The 23,141-nt window shown below is 41.9% G+C and overlaps 2 protein-coding genes across 3 annotated transcripts; both read left to right on the top strand.

Moving 5' to 3' along the window:
• The first annotated feature begins 1,275 nt into the window (after positions 1-1,275).
• On the top strand, positions 1,276-16,200 carry aebp1a (AE binding protein 1a). 2 transcript variants are annotated; one of them, XM_076303090.1, is made up of 19 exons: positions 1,276-1,900; positions 4,508-4,780; positions 5,526-5,582; positions 7,314-7,397; positions 7,719-7,778; positions 7,888-7,947; positions 9,076-9,153; positions 9,819-9,928; positions 10,163-10,308; positions 10,506-10,590; positions 11,490-11,634; positions 11,791-11,870; positions 12,034-12,157; positions 12,281-12,477; positions 12,698-12,877; positions 13,559-13,937; positions 14,098-14,237; positions 14,717-14,816; positions 15,279-16,200. In XM_076303090.1, exons 1-19 carry the CDS (start codon positions 1,645-1,647, stop codon positions 15,866-15,868), a joined length of 3,144 nt encoding a protein of 1,047 aa, XP_076159205.1. In that variant the 5' UTR covers positions 1,276-1,644; the 3' UTR covers positions 15,869-16,200. The 2 variants fall into 2 exon arrangements, with proteins under 2 accessions (XP_076159205.1, XP_076159204.1); XM_076303089.1 differs by having other exon boundaries at positions 1,276-1,906.
• A 273-nt stretch (positions 16,201-16,473) lies between these two features.
• On the top strand, positions 16,474-22,892 carry ykt6 (YKT6 v-SNARE homolog (S. cerevisiae)). The gene is made up of 8 exons (XM_076303088.1): positions 16,474-16,810; positions 17,620-17,741; positions 17,930-18,012; positions 18,814-18,914; positions 19,383-19,487; positions 19,777-19,842; positions 19,974-20,075; positions 20,271-22,892. Exons 2-8 carry the CDS (start codon positions 17,638-17,640, stop codon positions 20,304-20,306), a joined length of 597 nt encoding a protein of 198 aa, XP_076159203.1. The 5' UTR covers positions 16,474-16,810; positions 17,620-17,637; the 3' UTR covers positions 20,307-22,892.
• Positions 22,893-23,141: the final 249 nt, after the last annotated feature.

Below are 23,141 nucleotides of genomic sequence, written 5' to 3'. Positions count from 1 at the left end.
GTATGTATTCAAAGAATTAACAAAGAATTACGTAACAGATGGAGCTGAAACGTCTTTTTATTATTCATATACTCTAGATTTTTAACTGGTGTGTTGCTATACGGTAACATGGTGCTGAAAAAAAAACAGTTGCTCTTTGCCATTTTTTATGTAAAAATGCAGAAGCTATAGAAAGCAGCTGAATACATTTGTTGTTTGCAACAATGTCAGTAATAAAAATGAGAATGTTTGGTTGCCAGCTGTGAACTCATGACATATTCAACATAGAGCAATAGCCGTATGCAAGCTAATTGTGATGGAAATCTACACCTCTTCTCAATTTGAAATTCTCTGAAGAACTAGCTATGAGTCACTCATTTTTGTTATTTTTGTTCACATAATGCTGGCCCCTCTCAAGAGATGAGTCAGTGATATGGCATCACTGATTGCATTATCTTTTTGTTTCAGCTGTAAGCAGGAAGAATTAGATGGGGACATTATTAGTAAAATATAATGTGAAAGTTTTTGATTGGAGAAATCCTTTGTAGTGTGTGACTCTGAAAAAGCTATGGCTCTGAGAGGGAAGTGTCTGGTGTGCTGATTCACCAGTATGTGGCACCATATTAAAACCCCTTAAAATATACTAACATCTGATTTAGTTTGACATAGTGGAAAACCACACTGCATGCATTCCCTCCTCCAGCTTAATCATGAAGAGCCTGAACTTGAAATGTGTCTGAACCATATCTCACTTTTTAACTGGTGTGTGTCTGTCTGTCTCACTATTTTTTCCAAATCTGGCTCACAAGAGTTTATGGATGTTTTTACACAGTTCAGTTTGTACACCAGTTAGAACACCAGGTTATTTATATTTGGGTAATAGAGTAAGGAGGATCTTCACTGGCCCTTCAAAATGTTGATGTGCTGGAGCATTTGCTCTCTTAAACAGTGCTCTGTAGCTGACTTTATAGCTTTGACTGGAAGTCACTGGATACAGTAGTACAATCTGCTCTCATGTTTGAAATAAAATGAGAGAAGTCTCTCTCCCTGTCTATATCTACCCCCCCTCTTCTCTCTGTCTTTCTGTCTCTCTCTTCCCCTCTCTCTCTCTCTCTCTCTGTCTCTCTCTCCCCTCTCTCTCTTCCCTCTTTTCTGCCTCTTTGTTGTCCCCTCCCCTGGAATGTGACGTTTTGGGTGATTTCTTTTCCCTCCCACCCTAAAAGGGGGATGTCAGAGGAATTCTACTGTGAAGGAGCCTCTTAAAAGAAACACGCAGGAGAGATTGAGGCTGACTGTAGGGGCTTCCAGTTTCTCCTGCAGTCACTCTGTCCATCTCTGCTGCACAACTTTTCAGGATTTTCATAACTTTGACTTTGTAGTGTTTATTCTCAGACAAACAAGAAACGGCAAAGACAAATATTTGTCCTTTTAAAGACCAAAACCTTTTTTTTTACTTTGACATTTGTTTGAAGCAATCTCACACCAACCATCTGTTTTTCAACCACCTTTTTTTCCCCAAGTGCTTGTTTTTAAACCTGTAGGTCTTATTGTTGCCCTTACCGAGAGAGTTGAAGGACTTGTCCAGGAACGCTTTCAGATCCTGCGTGAGACACACCTCAGCTCTGTCTCCTGTCTTGGCGAACACAGCATCACAACGAGACGAGGATGCGTGCGGAGCTGCCACTGGCGTTCCTGGCCTCCCTGCTCGCTCTCGGCTGGATCGCTGCCGGCGCGGAAGAGCAGACAGACGAGGAGACGGCCAGACGAGCTCTGATTCAGCACAATGAGTCGCCTGCCGAGAAAATTACAGGGGTGCAGAGAAGAGAGGCAGAGTGGACTCTGATGGACAGCCCCGCTGTTGAGAAGAACGACATCAAACATGCCCTGAGGGCCAAGAGATCCCCACAGGAGGACCCTGCAGGTGAAGGTCATTACTGTTAAAGTTCATATGCAAATAAGCATCGTGTTCTAGACAGGAGAGCTTTCCTTTAATGCTGAGTAAAGTGAAACTACCATATTGTATGACGTGCAAATGTACAAATATCACACCATTTTACCATCAAACTGCAATAATTGTAATAATAGACTGATCCAATTAGACTCTACAATCTTATTTTGCTTGAAAAAAGGCTGTACAAATGGTGCGTCTAGTCTTTGTGTTTCCATGACAGTGGTGAGAATCATTGGCAGCGAGCCCTATAAGCACAGCTGCACTCTGTCAGTGAGTCTCCCCATCCAAGGCCTTATCAGTGTGGTCAGAGTGGTCTAGCCCAGTCACACTACACCAGACCGCGCTGAGTTAGCGTCTCCTTCCACCTCGATCTGTTAAAACACGCTCCAACAGGACTAGGGACCCCATTTGGGAAAGAAATCACTGTTGGGTATACTGAAGGAGTGGAATGGAAAACACAGCTGGATGCTATAGACAGGAGTACGGGAATACCACACACACACACACACACGCACGCACGCACACACGCATACACACACCACACACACACACACACACACGCACACACGCACACACACACACGCACACACACATGCACACACGCCCAAAAGAGGTCTCTCTTGCTTCCCCTTCCTCCACCTCCCCTCCTCTCTGTCTTGCTGTAATGAAGGAGTAGATTGTGGTTTGAAGCTGCGCAGTATAGGAGAACTCCTCAGACCAAACATTTGGTTTGCACTGAAGTGAATATAGCTAGCTAGTGTTTTTGTCTCCAGGCAGAGGATTTCACAATTGTTTGTTGTGGAGATGGATTCCATTTGGAACCATCACTTTTAATTGCACATTTGTTATATACTAGTTCATGGCTTGGTGGAAAAAAAGATTGTAGAAGTTGTGTGAGTAATTGTGTGGTATGTAGGGCATAAGTGATTCATTTGTGAGGTGATTTTTTTTATAGGTTGTCTTATCTTCACAGCAGAGGAAGACATGTATGCCCAACTTTATCACAGTCAAACAGAAATTCCCACTAGTAGTCTTCAGTTCACTTTAAATTCTTATTCTATCAATGCAAACAGCTCTTTCATTTGAGTTCACGAAACAGTATGCAATCTCTCATCCTAGACTTTGTTTCAGTGAAGTTGTTGCACTTTTCGGTTAATCAAATACTGTGCTGTCTTCCGTAAAGCGCACCCTGTGTGGAATTCTCTAAATCATCTGTGTGGTGCAACGTGTTATCTACCCCCCACCCCCACCCCCACCCACTTCATTTTTAGTTTCAGCTCTCCTCAAGCCCACATGTTTAATATGTTGCAGATGTTTCCTTGCACCATTATCAAAGCACTAGAATATAATGAAAACAGTCTGAACGTGTCCAAGACATAAATACTCACTCCTGCTTTTAATGAAGAGAATGCAGAGCAAGAGGCATCACATGTTATTTATCTGTTTGTGATTAAAAAATACGGATCAGATGACATATTTTGGCACTCAGCTGTGGCTAAGCCCAATTCATGTTAAGAGCATGTAACATCGGTGTCTAGGTTTTTTTTAAGGCTGCCCAGACTAATACAATTTTCCACAGTGTAAAGCAAGTTAAATTCTCTATAACAAGATAGGGGATGAAACAATGTTATCCCAGAATCACAGGAACCACTTTAGGTAGGGATGGAAAAATAGCTCCCTTGGGAAATGCAGGTGAAAGTAGATTTCTGTTTTATCAGTTGACCTCATTTTTGGACAGAAATGCTCCATGCTTTGAATTTATGCAACCTTTTACTGCCAGTGGAGTTTTTAGTTACAGTGTATACAGTGTGTACAGCGTATTACTTACTTACATAACTATGAACAATATATAAAGCAGACATGCAATGTGATGTAGCACCTGGCTGATGAAATCTGTATGCTATGTATTAGGCTATATAGCATTCATGATGTTCTTCTTTTCTGCCGCATATTAATATATATATATATACATATAGTTGTAGATTGCATAGCCTTTGCTTGGCCTGAGCTGAGTGGTTAATTGGCAGGGACTAGCTCTGTCTGAACATGAATGTAAAGCAACGTCAACATGCTCGTCACTGTTTCCAATGTGCCATGAGGGAGCTGCAACAAAAGAATCAGTGTGTTCAGCGTTGTCTCTGCTAAAAAGTGTGTGACTTGTTAGAAGGCAGACAGCATCAGAGGTTTGCTTAAGGCATTGACATGCACTTGAGCTGTTGCCTAATGCAACACAGCCCTGTGCCGAGGTCACTGGCAAGCTGTGCAGTGAGTTACATAAGGCTTCCACGACACATTTATAAAGCTTGAAACACAGAAACGCTCATTCAGTGGTCAGAACTAATGAAGAAAAAGCAAAATTCAGACAAATAAGTCTTTGGTTCATGTTTAGCTTATAAAGAAAGACACCTGAACATGGAATTAACCAGAAAAAGTTGGAAACACAACATGAAATTACTAAATGGAACGTATGCCACAACATGAAAAATAACAGATATGTTGCAGTGTGCTGTAAACAAAAAGAAACAAAAATCATATGTTTTTTTAAAGTGTTGCATTTTCTCTCATCTCTTATTTCAGAAAACCCAAAAGAGTCCAAGCCAAAGAAGCCAAAAGCCCCCAAGCCATCCAAAAAACCTAAAGCACCCAAACCAACCAAGAAACCCAAGGCACCAAAACCCACCAAGAAACCCAAGGCACCTAAACCCACCAAGAAACCAAAACCCACCAAGAAGCCTAAGGCTCCAAAGTCTACTCCAAAATCCAAGCCAAAGGAAGAGAAGGTCACACCAAGGAAACCTACAATGGAGGAGGAAGAGGAGACGCTACTTCGGGAGCTTGGCTGGGGTGATGGTAAGTACAAATTTCAACAGCTGCAGGTGCGCTAACCATTTTGCTCATGTTTGTCAGTCGCATTTCACCGTCACAAAGAAATCAATTATAAGTTCCTCCACAGTTCTTCACCTGTGGGTTTCACCATAGACAATTCAAAATTATTTCACACGGAGGTCGACTGCTTTCTTCGACATAAAAGTTTATTGGTGCAATCATTGCAATTATGTATGAGATTATTGCTAAAAGAGATGCACCCTATAGGCTTCAGGAATTTGATTTTTTTTATGGGAATGTCTGCACAAACAAGTCCTGTTGTCATGCGGTTATGAGTAGCGATAAATCAAAAGCGTTTGATGTGAGGATGCCTGTACAACTAAGAAATACTGGTATTGCTGCCACTCTGTTGCATTGGTATTACTGTAATGTGGATTAGGTGCAGCAAGTAACCCAGCACTGTATCGGCCAGCCATTTTAATAAAGACCTATATCGTCTATATTACAGTAGTAGTATATTTTTGGGGTTTTGCTTTTATTCAGATAGAACAGTTAAGAGTGACAGTAAGTGAGTGGGAGAGAAAGATGGTGGGATGACCGTGGATTGCAATTGAGGCCGGATCACTGTGGGTAGTTGTGGATACAGATGCTGTGGCCAGTTGAACCACAGTGCATGGGTGTATCTTTAATGGAACATCTCAGTTTGTATGCCATTCTAAACAGAATGTTATTATGTGACTGACAAGGGCTTTTTTCCCTCCTCTTGTAGTGTTGCCTGTTTCCCCAGAGAACACTGACGGGAAGCAACCTGTGCAACCAGGCCACGGTAAGGACACCTCAGGTCTCTCCAACACATGACTTTTACCATTGGCCTCCCTTTGTGGACGGAACTTTACAGCCGGATCTGAATCAAGGTCGTAATCATAATATTCTTTGAGGGGGACATGTGGATAGCGGACACAGATAGGTTATTTCCGCAAAATTACGCACTTCCTTCTCTTTTGGCCCTCATTTTATCAGTGTTCTTTTTAAGTTGAACTAGAGTAGTGCTTAACTGCTCGTAAACTCAACTTAACAATGTTAACTACATTCTTTAAGAAACTATCCAAAAGTCTATTGCTTAGGATCTGTTCCATTTAGCTGTTGATGGGACATTTAATGTTGTAACACTTCATACCAATGCCAACACTTCACTTTAGCAAAGACCTATTTGAAAACTGTTAACATCTACAGTCATTTTATGCTGGCACTGTGGAAACAAACAATATTTTGCTAGATGCGTCAGTAATTGCACGAAGCCAGAAGAAAATGTTTTTGTTGAGAAAAAAAACTGATTTAGCTACAAAATGTCATAGCTTAGTTTAGGGTGCAGTTAGTTTGGAATATTTGGACATTGCTAAAATTTGGCCACAATATTTGGACTTATTTTCTATACCAATGCATACATTTATGTTCATATGATTATGGTATGGCATTATAGAATGGCATGCAAAAATAGTACTATTAGACATTATTCTTAAAAAAGAAAACATAAATAAACATATTATCCCATGTGCTCATGAATTTGTAAATATAATATAATGGCCGGAACTGTTTTCTCCTGCATGCACATTTACATTTTAGATTTATTCATTTAGCAGACATTGTTGTCCCAAGTGATTTACATATGTCAACTACTGTATATATTACAAGGGATTACATTGTCCCCGGAGCAACTTGGGGTTAAGTGCCTTGCTCAAGGGCACAATGGGTAGAAGCTGGGAATTGAACCCACAACTTTCAGGCTACTGCATGCTAGCCCAGTTATCAGTGGCCTGCTATGTAATGGATGAGGCAGGAGGAATCTAAACCACTCTTGAAGCTCACTGCTGGCACTTGAGAGATCAGATGAGAGACAGTGAGTGAGTGAGTGTGCGTGCGTGTGTGTGTCTGTGAGTGTGTGTGTGTGTGTTGGGGAGGGGTGCATGAGTGTCTCCTGGGTTTGGGTCCTCCTTTGATCCTCACTTTGGCCTCTCATTTTCCCCCCATAATTGAAAAGGGTTGAAGGTAGAGATAGTCTGACCCCGCCGATAAAGAAATCCCTCACATAGCAGGGTACTGATAACTGATAACTGGGACACCCTCTGGAATACATACAGACTTAGATGTCAAAATAATGTGATTATTTTTTAAATATGAATTCATGTTTTTTTAATATGGTATCAGTCTTGAATTTCCCCTGGGGATCAATAAAGTATCTATCTATCTATCTATCTATCTATCTGTCTAAGGGAGACAAATGTAAATAGAGGCTTAATCACCTTAAATTCCGATCTGATCTCTCATTGTTCATCCTGTTATGTTAGCATCAAGTTGCGTCATAGCACTAGCATCAATATGCTTCAACAGTGCATTGTCTGTCTTTGCTCAATTTGTTTTTTACTATTGTTGAGGAATGTTGATTCTTATCTGAAAAAAATGTGTGCGTGAATAGGAGCTGTGTTCCTCATGAAGGTTCCTTCCTGTATACCTTATAGGTAAAGTGACGCAAGTCACTCTGCACTCTGTTTTGTTTCAGATGAGGTAACAGAGCCTGACCTACGACCTAAAGGCAAGGAAGAGACAACCACAGAGGATCCAAGCATATATTTACCTATACCAGGTAAACAATAACATGCATGCTCTTACAGGGAATGTTGTTAAATTATATCTAAAAGAGGGCACACTGTTTGAGCACTTCAAGATCAGTTTATCAGTAGGCATGCATTTGTTAAAAGTCAATAGTTGATAATATATGTATATTTTATTGGATTACGTTTCGGCCATGAGGCCTTCTTTAGATCAACAGTTAAGTCAACAGTTAAGGAGACTATCAATGGTTATGACTGATGCTGTTTGCTCTAACTGCAGAATTGCTATTGAAAATGATTATGTGCTGTATCTTATCCCTGTAACACACATATTCATCATGTCTTACCACTAGAAGAGACAGTAGCCCCATCAGTTGCTATCCCTTGGTATGAGGAATACGACTATGTTGACCGTATGTGCTCAATCACTTTAATTCAATCATATAAAATCATACCTACAATTTTCATGATTATATAGCATTTTTTAAAGTGTTTTTGATTTGCTTTCTCTCATTTCAACAGTGGCTACAAAGAAGCTGGAGGAGGAGATGGAGAAGGCACGGAAGGAGAAGGAGGAAAGAGGTTTTAAATCACTTTTTTTTATATATATATTTTTTTTGGGCTTTTTATGCCTTTAGATAGAATTAGATAGGATAGTGGAGATTGACAGGAAGTTAGTGGGAGAGAGAATCGGGGTGGGATCCGGAAAGGACCACGGGCGGGAATCGAACCTGGGTCGCCGGCGTACGGTGCAGGTGCCCCAGTCAGTCACGCCACTGCTGGGGCCTTAAAACACTTTTAAATCCTTCTGTCAGCCAGCAAAAGAAAAAGCCTTAGCGCCACACTTCTTTTTATGGCTCCCATAACTGCACCTTAAGTGGTTTCCCTCTATTCTTCAGAGGGTGCCTGAGTCATTGTGGAGCTCTGTGGCCATGGTCATTTTGAGGCTCCTTAACTCACATTATGGGCTGGCCTGTCACGCTGGGGCCACATGGCGCTGTGTGCTTTGTTTATACAGCATACAGTGGGAGAGACGCTGGGTTAGGGAGCTGAGTGAGGAGAGATTTAACGGGTCAGAACTGACCCACTGGGATGTGGACGGACTGGTTGTGTGGGACCTAGAGGAAGCTGGAGGAAATATCTGGTTTGGTGGAGCTCCCGGAGATTTGAGAGAAAGGAGCTGGCTTGAGGTTGTGGGGTGAGGGGTAGTGGATGTGCTCCACTTGCACGGCCAAATAGGAGGGAAAAGGGGGGAAAGGAACAGAAGTTTAAAAAAACAGCTGTTTCCATGTAGCGATTCCGAAACCTTAGAAAGCCGAATATATTTGGGGGGCTACCTTGGCGCTGTTCTGATTTTTCTTTTAATTTTACAACTGTTAAGAGGACCATATACTGTTACTATTTTACCTCCATATCTTACTCTACAAGTAAGTTTTATAGACAGTCTATGTTATTTCTTCAATATTTCCAACACTCTGTTCCATAATGATATACAATTGCACAAGACTATGTGGCATCTATAGCCTTTATTTGTTGTTTTTGGAATGTTAAGCATTTTTTTTTATTATCATTATTTGTTATTTAACCGGAAATGAGATCATGGAAATGGTCCGCATATTAAAAGTGTTATGCTGTGTGGAGACATGCAAACCATAAAAGCTCAATTTCCTTCTTTCTTTCTTTCTCTCTCTCTCTCTCTCTGCACACCAGCTGAAAGGGAGAGGAAGAAGTGGGAGGAGGAGGAAGAGGAGAGAAGAAAGCAGACCCCCGTCTATGTCGAACCAAAGAGTAATGCTCTTAAAATGGCTAATGGCCTCTTTTTATCTTTACTGCTGTATGCCCCTTCCTTCTTTTCCAAACATAGCAACCAGGGCCCTTTCCCTTTAACAGAAATCCACTGACCCACTTTGCACATACCTTTGGATATAGCATTCTCTGCTCTAAGGACTTTTAGCAGTATGTTACTCAACTCTCCAGCAGTTTGGCTTGAGAAATGTTCATTTGTTCCTTTGAACAAAAGGAATCCTTTTTTAGAGAATTCCGCAGGACACTGGACAACCCAAGCAACACAACTCCACGTTTATTTTCCACTAGCAGAGGAGCTTTTGGATAAGATTACGGGACTTGGAGATTTACCACAGAGAGTTTCTGGAACAAGCTGACTCACAACTGGCTCCCATTCCAGTCTTCTCTCTGCTGTGACTTTAACTCATGTTGCTTCAACAGCAAACTCAAACCAGTTTCTTGTTTTCATGATTGCATAAGGAGTGTTACAACACAACAAATCTATATGCAAACATCGATACATCTATGTTACACTGATTAATGCCTTCACACATATAGAACACAAGAAACAAAAAATCTATGAAGATGAGTGTTAAGTGAACAACATCTGACACGTCTACTAAGAAAATGTGTCGCACTAATGCCAGTGTCTCTTCTTCACACCCCAGAATGCCCTCCTCTTGGCATGGAGTCACATAAAGTGGAGGACGATCAGATCTTGGCCTCATCCATGTCACACTATGGCTTTAACGCCCAGAGAGGCCGCCTCAATATGCAGGTTTGTCAGATTTCTCACAGAACAATAAATCCTCTGTGCTGACGCACTGACAAAACACAGTTCACAATGACTGACACATCTATATACTGTGGTTTTTGGTCTGTGGTTTACTGTGATTAGGTAAGACACAGCCCAAGGATGTGCACGTTGTGCCATTCTCCGTGTACAGCAATTCCATTTGCGTCAACCACATAGCACAGCTTGTTATTGTGTGGGCGTTTGTTGTCTTTGAAGAGGTCAGGCAATGATGAGGAGGACACTCCATATGGCGGAGCGTGGTGTGCCGACCCTGATGAGAAGCAGCACTGGATTCAGATGGACGCCAGAAGGGAGGTGGAGTTCACAGGGGTCATCACGCAGGGCAGGAACTCTGACCTTCAGTAAGGACTCACTCTTTTTTTATCTGCGCTGAATATTCCGATGTCAGAGCATATGGCAAACCATTATTTTACCCTGACTGAAACAGGGCATCCAGCGGCCATCATAAAAATCTTGAATTAATGCCGTCCAATTTATCTGATTGAAATTCTTTATACGACTTCTTGTGAGACATTTTTTCCCTCCTTTTTCCATTTAGTGAGGATTTTGTTTCCGCCTACTTTGTGGCCTTCAGCAATGACACTCGGGAATGGACAGTGCTTCATGATGGCTATGCGGAATGGGTGAGCTTAGAAACCATTCATCTGAGTAATCCAGTGATGTGGGCCAGTCTTAATATGATAACCACAACATTTTTAGGTTATGTCCAGTGGTGTAGTCTATGTGATACGCAGGACTACGCAGTATACCCACTTCAAAAGCATCACCATCTCAGTATACCCACATAAAATAGGCAAGGATAGGTAACATTTGGGGTTAATCACAGTATACCCTAGCCTGGAAAATCCAGACTCAAATCCGAAAGATTAAGGGTCTAGCTACGAGTAATGAAAATGGCCCAACTTGAGGGGCGGTACCAAGCATGCATTTGAAAATATCACTGCACACAATTGGATAACACTACGACCAATGTTTACTGACCGATTCTGGACGTCAACACAATTGGATAACAATACGACCAATGTATCCAGACTTCGACGTCGCAGCGCTGTCATCATCTGTTTAGCTCGTCTCTGGCCCGCCTATATCAGACACACCGATGTGATTGGTGCAGCTTGGGTCCATGGGCATAGGTAATGAGCATCATTACTCATCGCCAGACTCACTCGCTGAGCAAAGAGAACCCTGGATTTCCAGGTTAAGTATACCCACTACAGCTAACTAGACTACATCACAGTATTCCCACTACAGCTAACTAGACTACATCACAGTATACCCACAGCTAACTAGACTACTGTACATCACAGTATACCCACTAGCTAACTAGACCACCACTGGTAATGTCTGTCATCTGTCATTTCTCTTTTCATGTATTCACAGTACAATTTTCAGTATAGGAGTGTTATGACTGGATTTGTCACTGTGCAGAACTCAGTACTCAGAGTTCTTCAATTACAAAGAATGGTCCAGAACAATGCTCCTTCAGGAAGCCAAAAGTTGATCCCCCTCTCTCCCCTCAAAGCTTTTCTACGGGAATGTGGATAAAGACACCCCAGTGTTGACTCAATTCGCCTGGCCTGTGGTGGCTCGCTACATCCGCATCTTACCACAAAGCTGGAACGGCAGCCTGTGCATGCGCATAGAGGTGATGGGCTGTCCTTTACCCAGTAAGAACTGCTGCTTTTGACTCTTCGAAAATGGGATAATATAGAAATATCCTTTTTTCAATACCTTCATGTTGCAAATACATTGTAAATACATATGATGTAGTTAAAGCATAACAGAGCATCTTAGGAGTTAAGAAACGTGGTATTTTCCTACAGAAAGCTACACCAGTGAGAATGAGGTTGTCCGCACAGATGACTTGGACTTCAGACACCACAACTACAAGGAGATGAGGCAGGTAAGACCATCATTCCCACAAGTCTTCACAAGCGAAAACCTACCATATCACCCAGGCAAACCTGGGATATATGTAGCATTATCTTTGGGAGTGGGCTATAAATATAGTGTCTATGAACATTTATTTTCCACTTCACATGATATCTGTCTCCTCCTCCTTGCAGATGATGAAAGTGGTAAATGAAGAGTGTCCCAACATCACAAGAATTTATAACATTGGCAAGAGCTCCCAGGGCCTGAAAATGTACGCGATGGAGATCACAGACAACCCTGGGGACCACGAAACAGGTTTTCAGCAGCCACATGATAATTAAAGCAACAGATCTCATAAGCCTAACCCTGAGATGTGATTGTGATTAAAATGATGATTGATGAATGTCTCTTTCTCTCTCTGTCTCTATTCACCTACAGGTGAACCTGAGTTTCGCTACACAGCCGGTCTCCATGGAAATGAAGTTCTGGGCCGGGAGCTGATCCTACTGCTAATGCAGTTCCTCTGCAAAGAGTATAACGATGACAACCCCAGAGTGCGCCGCCTAGTGGAGGGAGTGCGCATTCATCTGGTGCCCTCACTCAACCCTGATGCCTATGAGCTGGCCTATGAGATGGTAGGTTCTCTTTGAGACATAAGGTCTGGCTACAAAAAAACTGGTTAAACATACTGGTGGCAAAGACAATGTTGTGGCTCTTGGAAAAAAACAAGACCACATAATGTTCTAATATCAATTGGACCATGAGTGCTTTTGAAAATACAGAAATGCAGAAATGACATGTTTCTGATTATGTTGGTCCTTTAAATGTATTAGGGTATATCTTTCTTCTCCTCAGGGTTCTGAGATGGGTAACTGGGCCTTAGGGCACTGGACAGATGAAGGGTATGACATCTTTCAGAACTTTCCAGACCTTAATAGTGTTCTGTGGGGGGCCGAGGACCGAGGCTGGGTTCCTCGCATTGTGCCCAATCACCACATTCCACTACCAGAGAACTTCCTCTCATCCAATGGTTCGGTAGGTATGCACAACAGCACAGCTGATCATGAAAATGAACTTGAAAAGAAAGAAAATGAACTTTACCTGCTTTACCACAGAAAAAGTCATATCCTATTTGCAGGATTGCTTGTGATACTGTAGTTATCTTTTGCATATCTCAATGGATTTCTTAGGATCTCTGTCTAATAATAATATTCTCTAATATATAATAATTGTCTGTATTAGTAAGTATGTAAGTAAGTAAGTTTAATTTAATTAGACCAAAGTACTTCACACAGAAATAAAATAAAAGAAAGAAAAGAGAAACTCACCAAACACACACACAAACACACAGTATTACAAACAAAGACATTACAATTTACTGTCCTCCAAACCCAACTTCATGATCAGCAGTTGCCAAATGCCAAATGGAAGAAGTGTCTCTTAAGCCTACATTTAAAAGCAGTCAGGGTTGGTACATTTCTGAGGTCCATTGGGAGACAATAAAGTCTTGGTGCAACCACGGCAAACGCACGGTCTCCTCTTTGAGTCGTGACTGTGGGATAATCAGTAGTGATTGGGATGCAGACCTTAAAGACCTTGAGGGAGTGTATGGATTCTGCATACCAGCAGCAACATATGAGGAAACAATACCATTAAGGGTATTAGAGACATTATAATATCATACATATTCATAAAAGCATGTTCACACCTTCCCAGGCAGCTGTGGAGACCCGTGCCATCATTTCTTGGATGGAACGGACCCCTTTCGTGCTGGGAGCAAACTTTCAGGGTGGGGAGAAGATTGTGACCTACCCCTATGACATGCAACGCCCCCCTAGGATCTTCGGCAGAGGAGGACGACGGCAACCAACCGTTGACCACGAGATGAGCGAGGAAACATGGGCGCGCATACAAAGGCAGAACGAGGGCGCATGGAGAGAGACGGCGGACGAGAACATGTTCCGCTGGCTGGCCATGACCTACGCCCACAGCCACCTGACCATGACCGAGACGCAGCGCGGGTCCTGCCACACAGATGACATCACCGGTGGACAGGGCTTCATCAACCGTGCCAGCTGGAAGCCCGTCGTGGGCAGTGAGTTTCGGGAGCAGTGGGTTGTAAAAATGTGACACAGAGAATAAAGCAGGGAACAAAATGGGACAACAATAAAGACTTGATTGTCACATTGTCTTAATGTACCTTAGTCATCGTTTATGTCATTGTTGTTGGAAATACTTTGATTCGTTTTTTGCAGGCATGAATGACTTCAGCTACCTGCACACCAACTGCTTTGAGATTTCTGTTTTCCTGGGCTGTGATAAATTCCCCCATGAGAGTGAGCTGCCCCAGGAATGGGAGAATAACAGAGAGTCTCTTCTGGCCTTCATAGAGCAGGTAAACAAATATAAGCCACCACATACAATTTTAATTAAATTACACTACTCATACTAATATATGCATTTCAATAATGCATGTAATTTCACTACAAAACAATTATATCAACCTAATTAATCAGTTTACATTTAAAACATTGTGATCAAATGAGACAAATCAGTCTCTAGGCCCATGGTATTATATTTGATATTAATCCTATGCTTGTTATTTTTAGATGCCTGCACTTCCTTCTTAGGACTTCCTTCAGTTACAGTCTTGATTTATTACGACAGACAGGACGGTTCAGTTGAACTGTTGGCTGAATTCTTATATGCAGAAAGCACTGTCACCAGAGAGATACTAATCAGCATACATAACCTACAATGGCCCTAATGATAACATAGACTGATGCAGACCAAGAATGTGTCTATGGTATGCAAAAGCATGTGTCTATGGTATGCAAATGTACTGTATTTTCACAACATGATTTCCTTGCCCAGGTACACCGAGGCATAAAGGGAATGGTGCGAGACATGAGGGGAAACCCCATAGGAAATGCTACTATTTCAGTGGAAGGCATCAAGCATGACATAAAGACAGGTAGGCCTGCTATCTGAGCTTTATCTCTCAGCAATAGAATATGTCAGCAATATTCCGACTGACCTTTGTATTATAAACAAAATTTGTCACCCGGTAATTAACATGTCCATATATGTGAGGTTTTTCTGAGTCAAAACAACTCCAATGCAAAATCTCCATAAACATTTTAAAGGGCACCTTGTTAACTGACAGTATTCAGCTCAAGTTAGTTTAATCAAGGAAATAAGGCTCATTTTCTTTGGTTTTTAGGTCTGGTTATTGTGGTCATTTTGTTTTGCTGAATGAAGCCATTTTATTTGCACTAAACAGGCAAAAGCTCCAGTTAACTTGCAACAGTGGTTAATAATGATAAAAATAAATCTTGCGATGAGCTTAAAGGCCTAAGAAATTCTACCCTAAGCCTTGTAGAATTGTGACTTCATACACAATTGTTTGGTGTTGTTACTATCTGCCACACTATAGCTTCCACGGGAGACTACTGGCGGCTGTTGAACCCAGGTGAGTACCGCGTGACAGCACGGGCCGACGGCTACACCCAGCAGACGCGTCTCTGCATGGTGGGGTATGAGAAGTCTGCCACCCCCTGCAGCTTCTCTCTGCCCAAATCCAACTGGGACCGCATCAAGCAGATCATGAAGACCAACGGCAATAGGCCCATTCTGATACCTAAGCCAGCAGCGAAGCCAACAGTAAGTATAGACGCCAGTCAGGGCAACAGCAGGGTCACAGGGGCCAACGATGTGGGACCCGCTCCCACACAGAGCGAGCGTCTCCGTCGGCTGCGCATCATGCGTCTGCGCAGGCTGCGTCAGCAGAGACTGGGGGGTGCCGGCAGGAACATAGCACGCACCACCACCACAACAACAACCACCACCACCACCACCACGCTACCACCGACCACCACTGAACCAGTAACAGAGACCACCACATCCTGGTTCGACTCTTGGTATGACCTGGACAGCAGTTCAACAACACCCACTCCCATTGAGACAGAACTCTTTGAGCCTGAAGCCATTGATGACACCTTTGAGTATACTATAGATGAGTATTAGGCTAAGTTAGTCTAATAATGTAATTTCTTTCCACTAGTGTCTAGCACAAAGTACTCTCTAATACTGTATTAGTTAAGTATTAAAGAGCTTAAAGAAAATGTTCTCTCTGCTGCGCAAAGAGGTTCAAGTACAGACATGGAGTAACTTAAAGGTGGGAGGGGCTGTTTTTATCGTTCAAGATATGCCTGAATCAGTTGACACATTTGACTTCCTTTGCTTTTAACTCTAACAAATGTATAGGGTCTACCCAAAACTGTAATGTTTTCAGTGTGTGTATGTCTGTTTCCCATGGGCATTTATTTTTTTCAAATAAATACACAAAAAGAAAAGTGTTTAGTCTCCAGTCTTTCATGTTGCCTAAGCCTACCTTTATTGTAACAACAACAATACTCACAATATTCACATTTGTCTACAAGCAATATCTCTTTGTTATGATAAACTGATTAAACCTAGTACTACAAACTATCCTCAGGAAGGAGGAAACCAAAAAAAAATGACATAGGGTATTTCAAGATAAATAGCGCTGTGGCAGCAGGCCCACACGCCCAGCAAGGGCCAAATGGTTGCTTTTACTTTGAAATACATATTAGCCCGGAACTGTTGTGTACTGTTGTGGACGTAGATCCATGTAGGCCCCCTAAAAGTAAGCCAGCCAGTGAGGATAAGAGAACTTTCTTGATTTTGGATAGTCTTAAGTTCTAAAGATTTTAAATTACAATTTGAGCGTTTGCATACATGGGTCAAATTTAAGGTGTTTGTTTTAACTACGTGTTAATAGATTTGTATCGAGGAGAAGTATTTAGATTTTTAGCTAGCTAACATAGCCTACCAGGTTTGTGGCTAGCCGCCCGGCTAGCAGACTTAAAGGAATATTTTTACATTTTCATTCGACATTAGAAGCTACTTCAGTCAGCACAGTTTTTCTTGGATACTGTATCAAAGGTAAGAGGAAATTTCGTTCTACATTGTTATAGCAATGATAACAACATTAATGTTCTAGTGGCACAAAGTATTACACCTAGTGCCTAGCTACGTAGCCTAGCTTACTGACAGCTAGCTGGCTAATTAGGTTAGCCTCCTAGGTAGCCTGTTGCCTGGTATGTGACACGTCTCTGCGAAGACGACTCTCGATAGACGGCTAGTATCGCTAAGTTACCAGTGCTACCAGTCGAGACATGCACTCTCGATCTAGTGCTAGTTCATTTTAATCATATACACGAACATGTAATATGCTTTTTATTCCATGAGTTATCAATAATCTCCTAATCCTGAGGAGGATCATTGACGTTACAAGATGTTTCTATGGAAGTGACGTTAATGTTAAAGGTTTGGTTGCAAATCCTTGCATAGCTTGGTGTTAACTTTAGTGCTAGCTGGCGACCGGATTTCGTTGGGCGTTTTTTTAACGTCAAAGCTATCCGTTTTAATCATGTTTAAGGCATTTAATGTTCACTGTTGTAAATGAACATGACGTTAACAGTACAGGCTACATACAAGGTGTCACCACGTGATTCGCCAAGTGATTCTTGATCAGGTTCTTGGACCAAAACACGTTCGGTCCCTGTTGGTGAAATCACACCAAGTTAGCCAAGTGACGTGAGGGGATCTTTATCATGTACTGGATTCACCAAACAAACTGAAACTGAAACCAGCAAGTTGCATAAATCAAGAGATGAGTGAAATTAACGTCACTCATCAAGTTGCATAAATAAAGAGATGAGTGAAATTAACGTCTCTCATCTCTGTCACAGGTTGTCCTCCACATCACCATGAAACTGTACAGTTTGAGTGTCTTACACAAGGGAGCCACAAAGTCCAACCTGCTGAAAGCTGCCTATGACCTGTCATCCTTCAGCTTCTTTCAGAGATCCAGGTAAGAAAACTGAAATGCATAATACTGATCGTATTTTCAGTTTTACACAGAAGAGATGTCAGATTCAGTGTGCTGAGCTTTTGGTGTGGGAGTTTGGGTCTTTTCTTGTAGTGTGTAGCATACCATTTTGAATAGATAGGTCTAAAATGGCATTAGTTTTCATTCTCTTGATTTCATCCTATTTGCAGTGTGCAGGAGTTCATGACCTTTACCAGCGCACTGATTGTGGAGCGGTCTGGTTTGGGAAGTCGGGCATCTGTGAAAGAGCAAGGTTAGTCTCCCTGACCCATTTGGGTGACACTGTTGAAGACCCTTTCATTGAAGGATACAGTAGTCTTAACATGTTGCAATGATATTACACCAGTGGTTCTTAACTGGTCTGGCCTTGGAACCCACAATTTCCCTATGTTCATAAAGTCGCGAACCATACATTTTTTTAGCGTTCAAACCAGTGGATATGGTGAGCTACATGGTTAGACACACAAAGGGCCGGTGTAGACCTACTTGTTTGGAAAATGCGGATGTTTGGCATTACATTTCTGAAGTCGTCAACTCCTGATGTCATCTTTCAAAGTAATCGACAGGTTTGACTTTGACAGGGGTGCCTTGTTTCCATGTGGCATTTTAGTTTTGATGGTTTCATGCTCTCGTGCCAGCAATTCACTGCACACCACAAACTGGGGTTTCCATCCTCTGTCATATTTTGTTCTCAATTTAAGTGAATCCATATCCTAGCCTACTTCAAATATTCAGGGTCGCAGCCTACCAGTATCGCTTATGTCTAACATGACCGGTCACATAAACATTGTCTATGTCCATGATAATGACTGACATTGGCTATGAATAAAGTCTGTTAAAATAACGGTCCAATATTAGATCGGATAAGGTAGTATTTTATTTTATTTTTTATCCACAAGCTCCACGACTCACCCAGAATGGTTCTTCGACCAACTTTTGGGTCCCGACCCACCAGTTAAGAAACACTGATATACACTGCTGTTCATCATGACAAATGTGAGCAGGCTTTTCTGTTGTTTCGTCATCAACTAAATTAGTTTCTTTCTTCACATAGAATACCTATGTCACGTGTACGTACGAAACGATTCTCTTGGTGCAGTAGTGATCGCGGACAGTGAATACCCATCCAGAGTTTGTTTCACTTTACTTGATAAGGTATGTATAGGCCCAGGGATTCACCTTTGTTATATCTGCAACAGTGTAATTTTTTGTCAAAACAGTAGCATTGCCTAGCAAACTGTAGCAAAGCTCTGACAGCAAATTAACATACATTTTAAAAACTAGCGTATATAGAACAATGCAAATCTTCCAGACACTGAAGTGTTTATTTGCTCTAATTACTTAATTTAACCAGTGTTTATTGGAGACTCACTCAGTATCATCAGTGGATTTACGGCACTTCATCAGATTTGTATCTGCCTTGCTTCTTTCTGGTCAAATGTGTTCTTCCAAAAGCAGATTATCTGATTGCTCTCTACTCTACAGTGAGTGGCAGTTTAACGTTACCCATGTGATACGGATAATGCTGTGTCCCATGCTTATTTAAAGGGTCCTCTGTAAGCAGAAATCTGCAAGGCTATGGCTGCAGAGATGTAATCTCCGTACTGGGGGCCTCTGTTGCAGGTATTGGACGATTTCTCGAGGCAAGTGGACCGTATTGACTGGCCTTCCGGTTCCCCAGCAACCATTCAGTTCAATGCCTTGGATGCCTACTTGGCCAAATACCAGGTGAGCAGCATACATGCGGTCCAGCACGGCCTTGCTGAAGCATGTCGTCACCTATTAGTACTTGTGTTTCAGGGATGGGGCTTTTTTATTTCCTCTTGTAAGACACCTTTACTCTCCCCTCTTAACTGGGTTACATAGTATTCAGTTGCGTAAGAGAAACATTCCTTGTCTGTTAAACTTTTGTGATTATTCATTACAGATATATACGCGAGTCCCTGTAATGTGTCAGTATTTAATGCAGATTTAAGTATTTTGATATTCACACAAACAATTCATATTCCTTTCCTAGAATCCCAAAGAAGCTGATGCCATGACGAAAGTCCAAGCCGAACTAGATGAAACAAAAATTATCCTTGTAAGTTGTCATTAGAGACTGACAAAATACTCTAACTCTAATCCACACTCCATCCAAGAGGTTGCTGTTGTTTGTCATCAGATGTCATTGGTATTAGTCCACAGTCCAAAGTTTCTGTTGACCTCTCATAGCACAACACAATGGAGTCACTCCTGGAGCGAGGTGAGAAGTTGGATGATTTGGTACAGAAGTCAGAGCACCTTGGCAACCAGTCAAAAGCTTTCTACAAAACGGTGAGTTGGGTTCTGGTCATTCTTGCTTTAGAGTCCCTCTGAGGGGTTAAGGCTTTCAATTTCTGTGAAGCCCCTTAGGAATTGCACATGTAATACAGTTAGGTATGGATTGTGGTAAAAAAAAAAAGTACACATTGTCTCTTGTATGCGCTTGAACTAAGCATGGATCTCTGTCTTTTTTTTTTTATTATTCAGGCAAGGAAACAGAACTCGTGTTGTGAGGTGATGTGATGTCAGGGGGTGATGTGACAGATCTGACTCCTCCCAGCCGCCATCTTTCTTTCTTTCTCTTTTTCTCTTCTTAAATCTCTTTCTCCTTCTCTGTCTCTGGCTGGGGCAGACGCATTACAGCTCTCAGATGTCACGGAGGAAACGAGGGGGGATATTCACAGGAAATGAAGACTTCTGGGGAGAGGCAATCACAAAAACGGTTCATAAGGGGTCAACAGGGGTCTGATTTCCCAGAGTGCACCACACATGTGCTGCTGCTTGTCTGGAGTTAGTTTAAGGGGGCGTGAGTGCAGCCAGTGCAGTAACCTCAGGCCCTTCTTCTCCCATGGGCTGGACAGTGGAGTACAGGCATCGCATAGAGAGAGGGCCCAGTGACCCCCCACCCCCCACCCCCACCGTGCCTTACTTTAGATGGCCATTTGTTTCATGTGCAAAACACCCCAACCCTTCGCATTCCACACAGAAATGAACAGACATGTGTAGAAAGCTGGCCGCCTTATATGCAATGTCTGTAATGTTAAGAAGCACTACTGCATCTCCATCTAGATCATAGGAAATCCAAAAGTGTTCAGTGCAATTTTAAAAGTGCATTTGGTGGAACTCAAAACTGTAGTATCGCTTTAATGTGGTGGTGTTATTGTATGATTGAGTTAAACTCTCATATTGTGAGATTCGACAGAGTACAATGATTTTTTTTTTTGGATGTGTTGTAAACAGTGTAGTGTGTGTGTGTGTGTGTGTAAATGTGCTGTAAGTCTTAATGACCAAATTTATAGATGGGACAGTCGACTGGAAAATCATGATAATCTTGAGATGGACTGTAGGGGGTGGGGTATTACACAATAAAAATGGTCTTATAACGTCAGGTTTCCACCTGTTCTGTCCTATAACAAACTGACAACATACACTTCTTAAAGATGTGCATGTATTTAACGAGTCACTCTTCACTCCATTTTCCTTAAGCACACGTGAATATCATTGTATTTTATATTTGCCGCCAGTGTTCAGGGTTTATTGAAATGTAAAGCATCACAGCAGTGTGTGTGTGTGTGGTCACATGATGAAATCAGTCCCTGCCCTCTCATTGGATGTTAAAGCTGTTGTCAGTATTCTGTATGGATATGGGCGGATGTGTTTTAAATGTCTACGGTGTTGTCAGGCACCTTGAAATTCAGGTGATTTAGCAGATTGTTGCCTAAACTGCTTTTGGGTTTTGAGTACTTAAGAGATGTATTGTATCATCTCTTATCCAGTTCATCAGAGCGTAGAGTCAGTATGAAGGAACAACGTGTATCAACTTCCATTAGGAAGGAATGGAGAGAGACTGATGGGAGATTTTTTAATTCACTCAGATCTGTCCCATAAATGGAGGTGCTTGAAGTTAGACTTGACTTCATACCTCAGTCGAGGAAAACCCGAGGCTGAGCCAGAAAACATCCTGTAGTGTAAAGTGTGTGTATTTATAAGTAAGCTCATTATTATAAACTTGAAGCATAATTTCACATGAAAAATCTGTCCAGTCTGTCTATTTATACAGTGGACGGTGGAGTAAGTTAGCCTCCACAGACACCCAGGACAGTGGACAAGTTAGCCTCCATGTTCTGAGGGGTATAATACGAAGCAAGGTTACTGGTGTACCCTGGAAACCAGCAGTAACCGCTGATCTCCAAAAGAATGTTTTACTGCATGTATTACCTCTGAAGTCACATATTGTTTTGAGATTACTGGTAACTACTGATGTTACCTGGGTGAGCCAGAGACCTCCCTTCGTAGTATCCCGCTCTGCCCTGGCGAAGCACGCCACTCTCCAGCTGACCGACAATCTTGGCTAGAGCCCCACCGTGAGGGATGTGGTGGTGCAGCAGTCACCTTGCAGATGCCAAGCTGTCAACCCTCACAACAACACAAATGATCCACTGTGCGTTAACTGTGGTTTGAGCCATGCTTTGCGAAGAACCATCTTGGGGAGTTAAAACCATCACGCATTAAGGTGATTGGTTCCGCTTACAAACCCACCCACCCCTGAGAGAAACCACAAACACAGTTCCATTGTACATTTTTTTGCTCAAGATCCAAAGTTAATTTACCCATAACACCATATACATGTTTTGTGATAATTTCTGTGAATCCCCTGTTAAAGCTCAAACATTTCACTGTTGCCAGGCACATTTACTAACATCAAAACAGGTATATTTCCTTTGTCATGTTCATTTTCCATAACTCATATTGATGGAAATATTCATATATAACTCATATTGATACAGTAGAATTACTACCTCAGTTGAGGGTTTTCAAACTGTACTCAAAGTCTAAATTGAGCTGTTAAGGCATACTTTGTTACATCAGGCTTATTAAGTTAACCAGGAACCATTTACGTTTTTGTTAAGATACACCTACAAGCATATAACACACCATTCACTCCAACATTGCAGTAGCCCTTAGAGATCTTGGGCCTGTAGTTGCTGCCCTTATGGAACCTTTGACAAATAATGGGCAAATAGGTGTCTTTCTGTGAGTGGGTGTGTGTGTAGTCCTGTGTTTATTTAAATCAATACAGAAAACTTTGTGACAAGTGTTTGAACACAAGACTTGATGTTCTGATGATGCCGTGCAGCAGTTTGTGTATGTGTGCTTTGGTGTTTTTGTGTGTGTGTGTTATCAAGGGGATCGGGATATCCTCTACACCAATTGCTTCAGGGGGACCTTCAGAGGTGCCTTTTTTTCTATAATTTGCCAAATTGTTTTGGGCCATTGCCACGCAACTTAAGCAGGGGTCCATTTCCCCAAACCATAGTTGCTAACAAAGTTAACAACTTTGTTGGTTGCAATGCAATT

This window comes from Alosa pseudoharengus, unplaced genomic scaffold (genome assembly GCF_046254945.1).
Source record: "Alosa pseudoharengus isolate Yale_2024_CS ecotype anadromous, Long Island Sound unplaced genomic scaffold, YU_APseudo_1.1 YU_APseudo_1.1_scf_24, whole genome shotgun sequence".
In the NCBI taxonomy this organism is placed as follows: domain Eukaryota; kingdom Metazoa; phylum Chordata; class Actinopteri; order Clupeiformes; family Clupeidae; genus Alosa; species Alosa pseudoharengus.
This window is presented reverse-complemented; position numbering and strand designations above follow the sequence as displayed.

Coding starts and splice junctions, on each gene's coding strand:
- aebp1a (XM_076303089.1), top strand. CDS start 1,645: ATGCGTGCGGAGCTGCCACTGGCGTTCCTGGCCTCCCTGCTCGCTCTC. Junction 1,907..4,507: donor GGAGGACCCTGCAGGTGAAG/GTCATTACTGTT, acceptor CTCTTATTTCAG/AAAACCCAAAAGAGTCCAAG. Junction 10,591..11,489: donor ATGATGGCTATGCGGAATGG/GTGAGCTTAGAA, acceptor CTCCCCTCAAAG/CTTTTCTACGGGAATGTGGA.
- ykt6 (XM_076303088.1), top strand. CDS start 17,638: ATGAAACTGTACAGTTTGAGTGTCTTACACAAGGGAGCCACAAAGTCC. Junction 17,742..17,929: donor AGCTTCTTTCAGAGATCCAG/GTAAGAAAACTG, acceptor TCCTATTTGCAG/TGTGCAGGAGTTCATGACCT. Junction 19,488..19,776: donor CCTACTTGGCCAAATACCAG/GTGAGCAGCATA, acceptor TTCCTTTCCTAG/AATCCCAAAGAAGCTGATGC.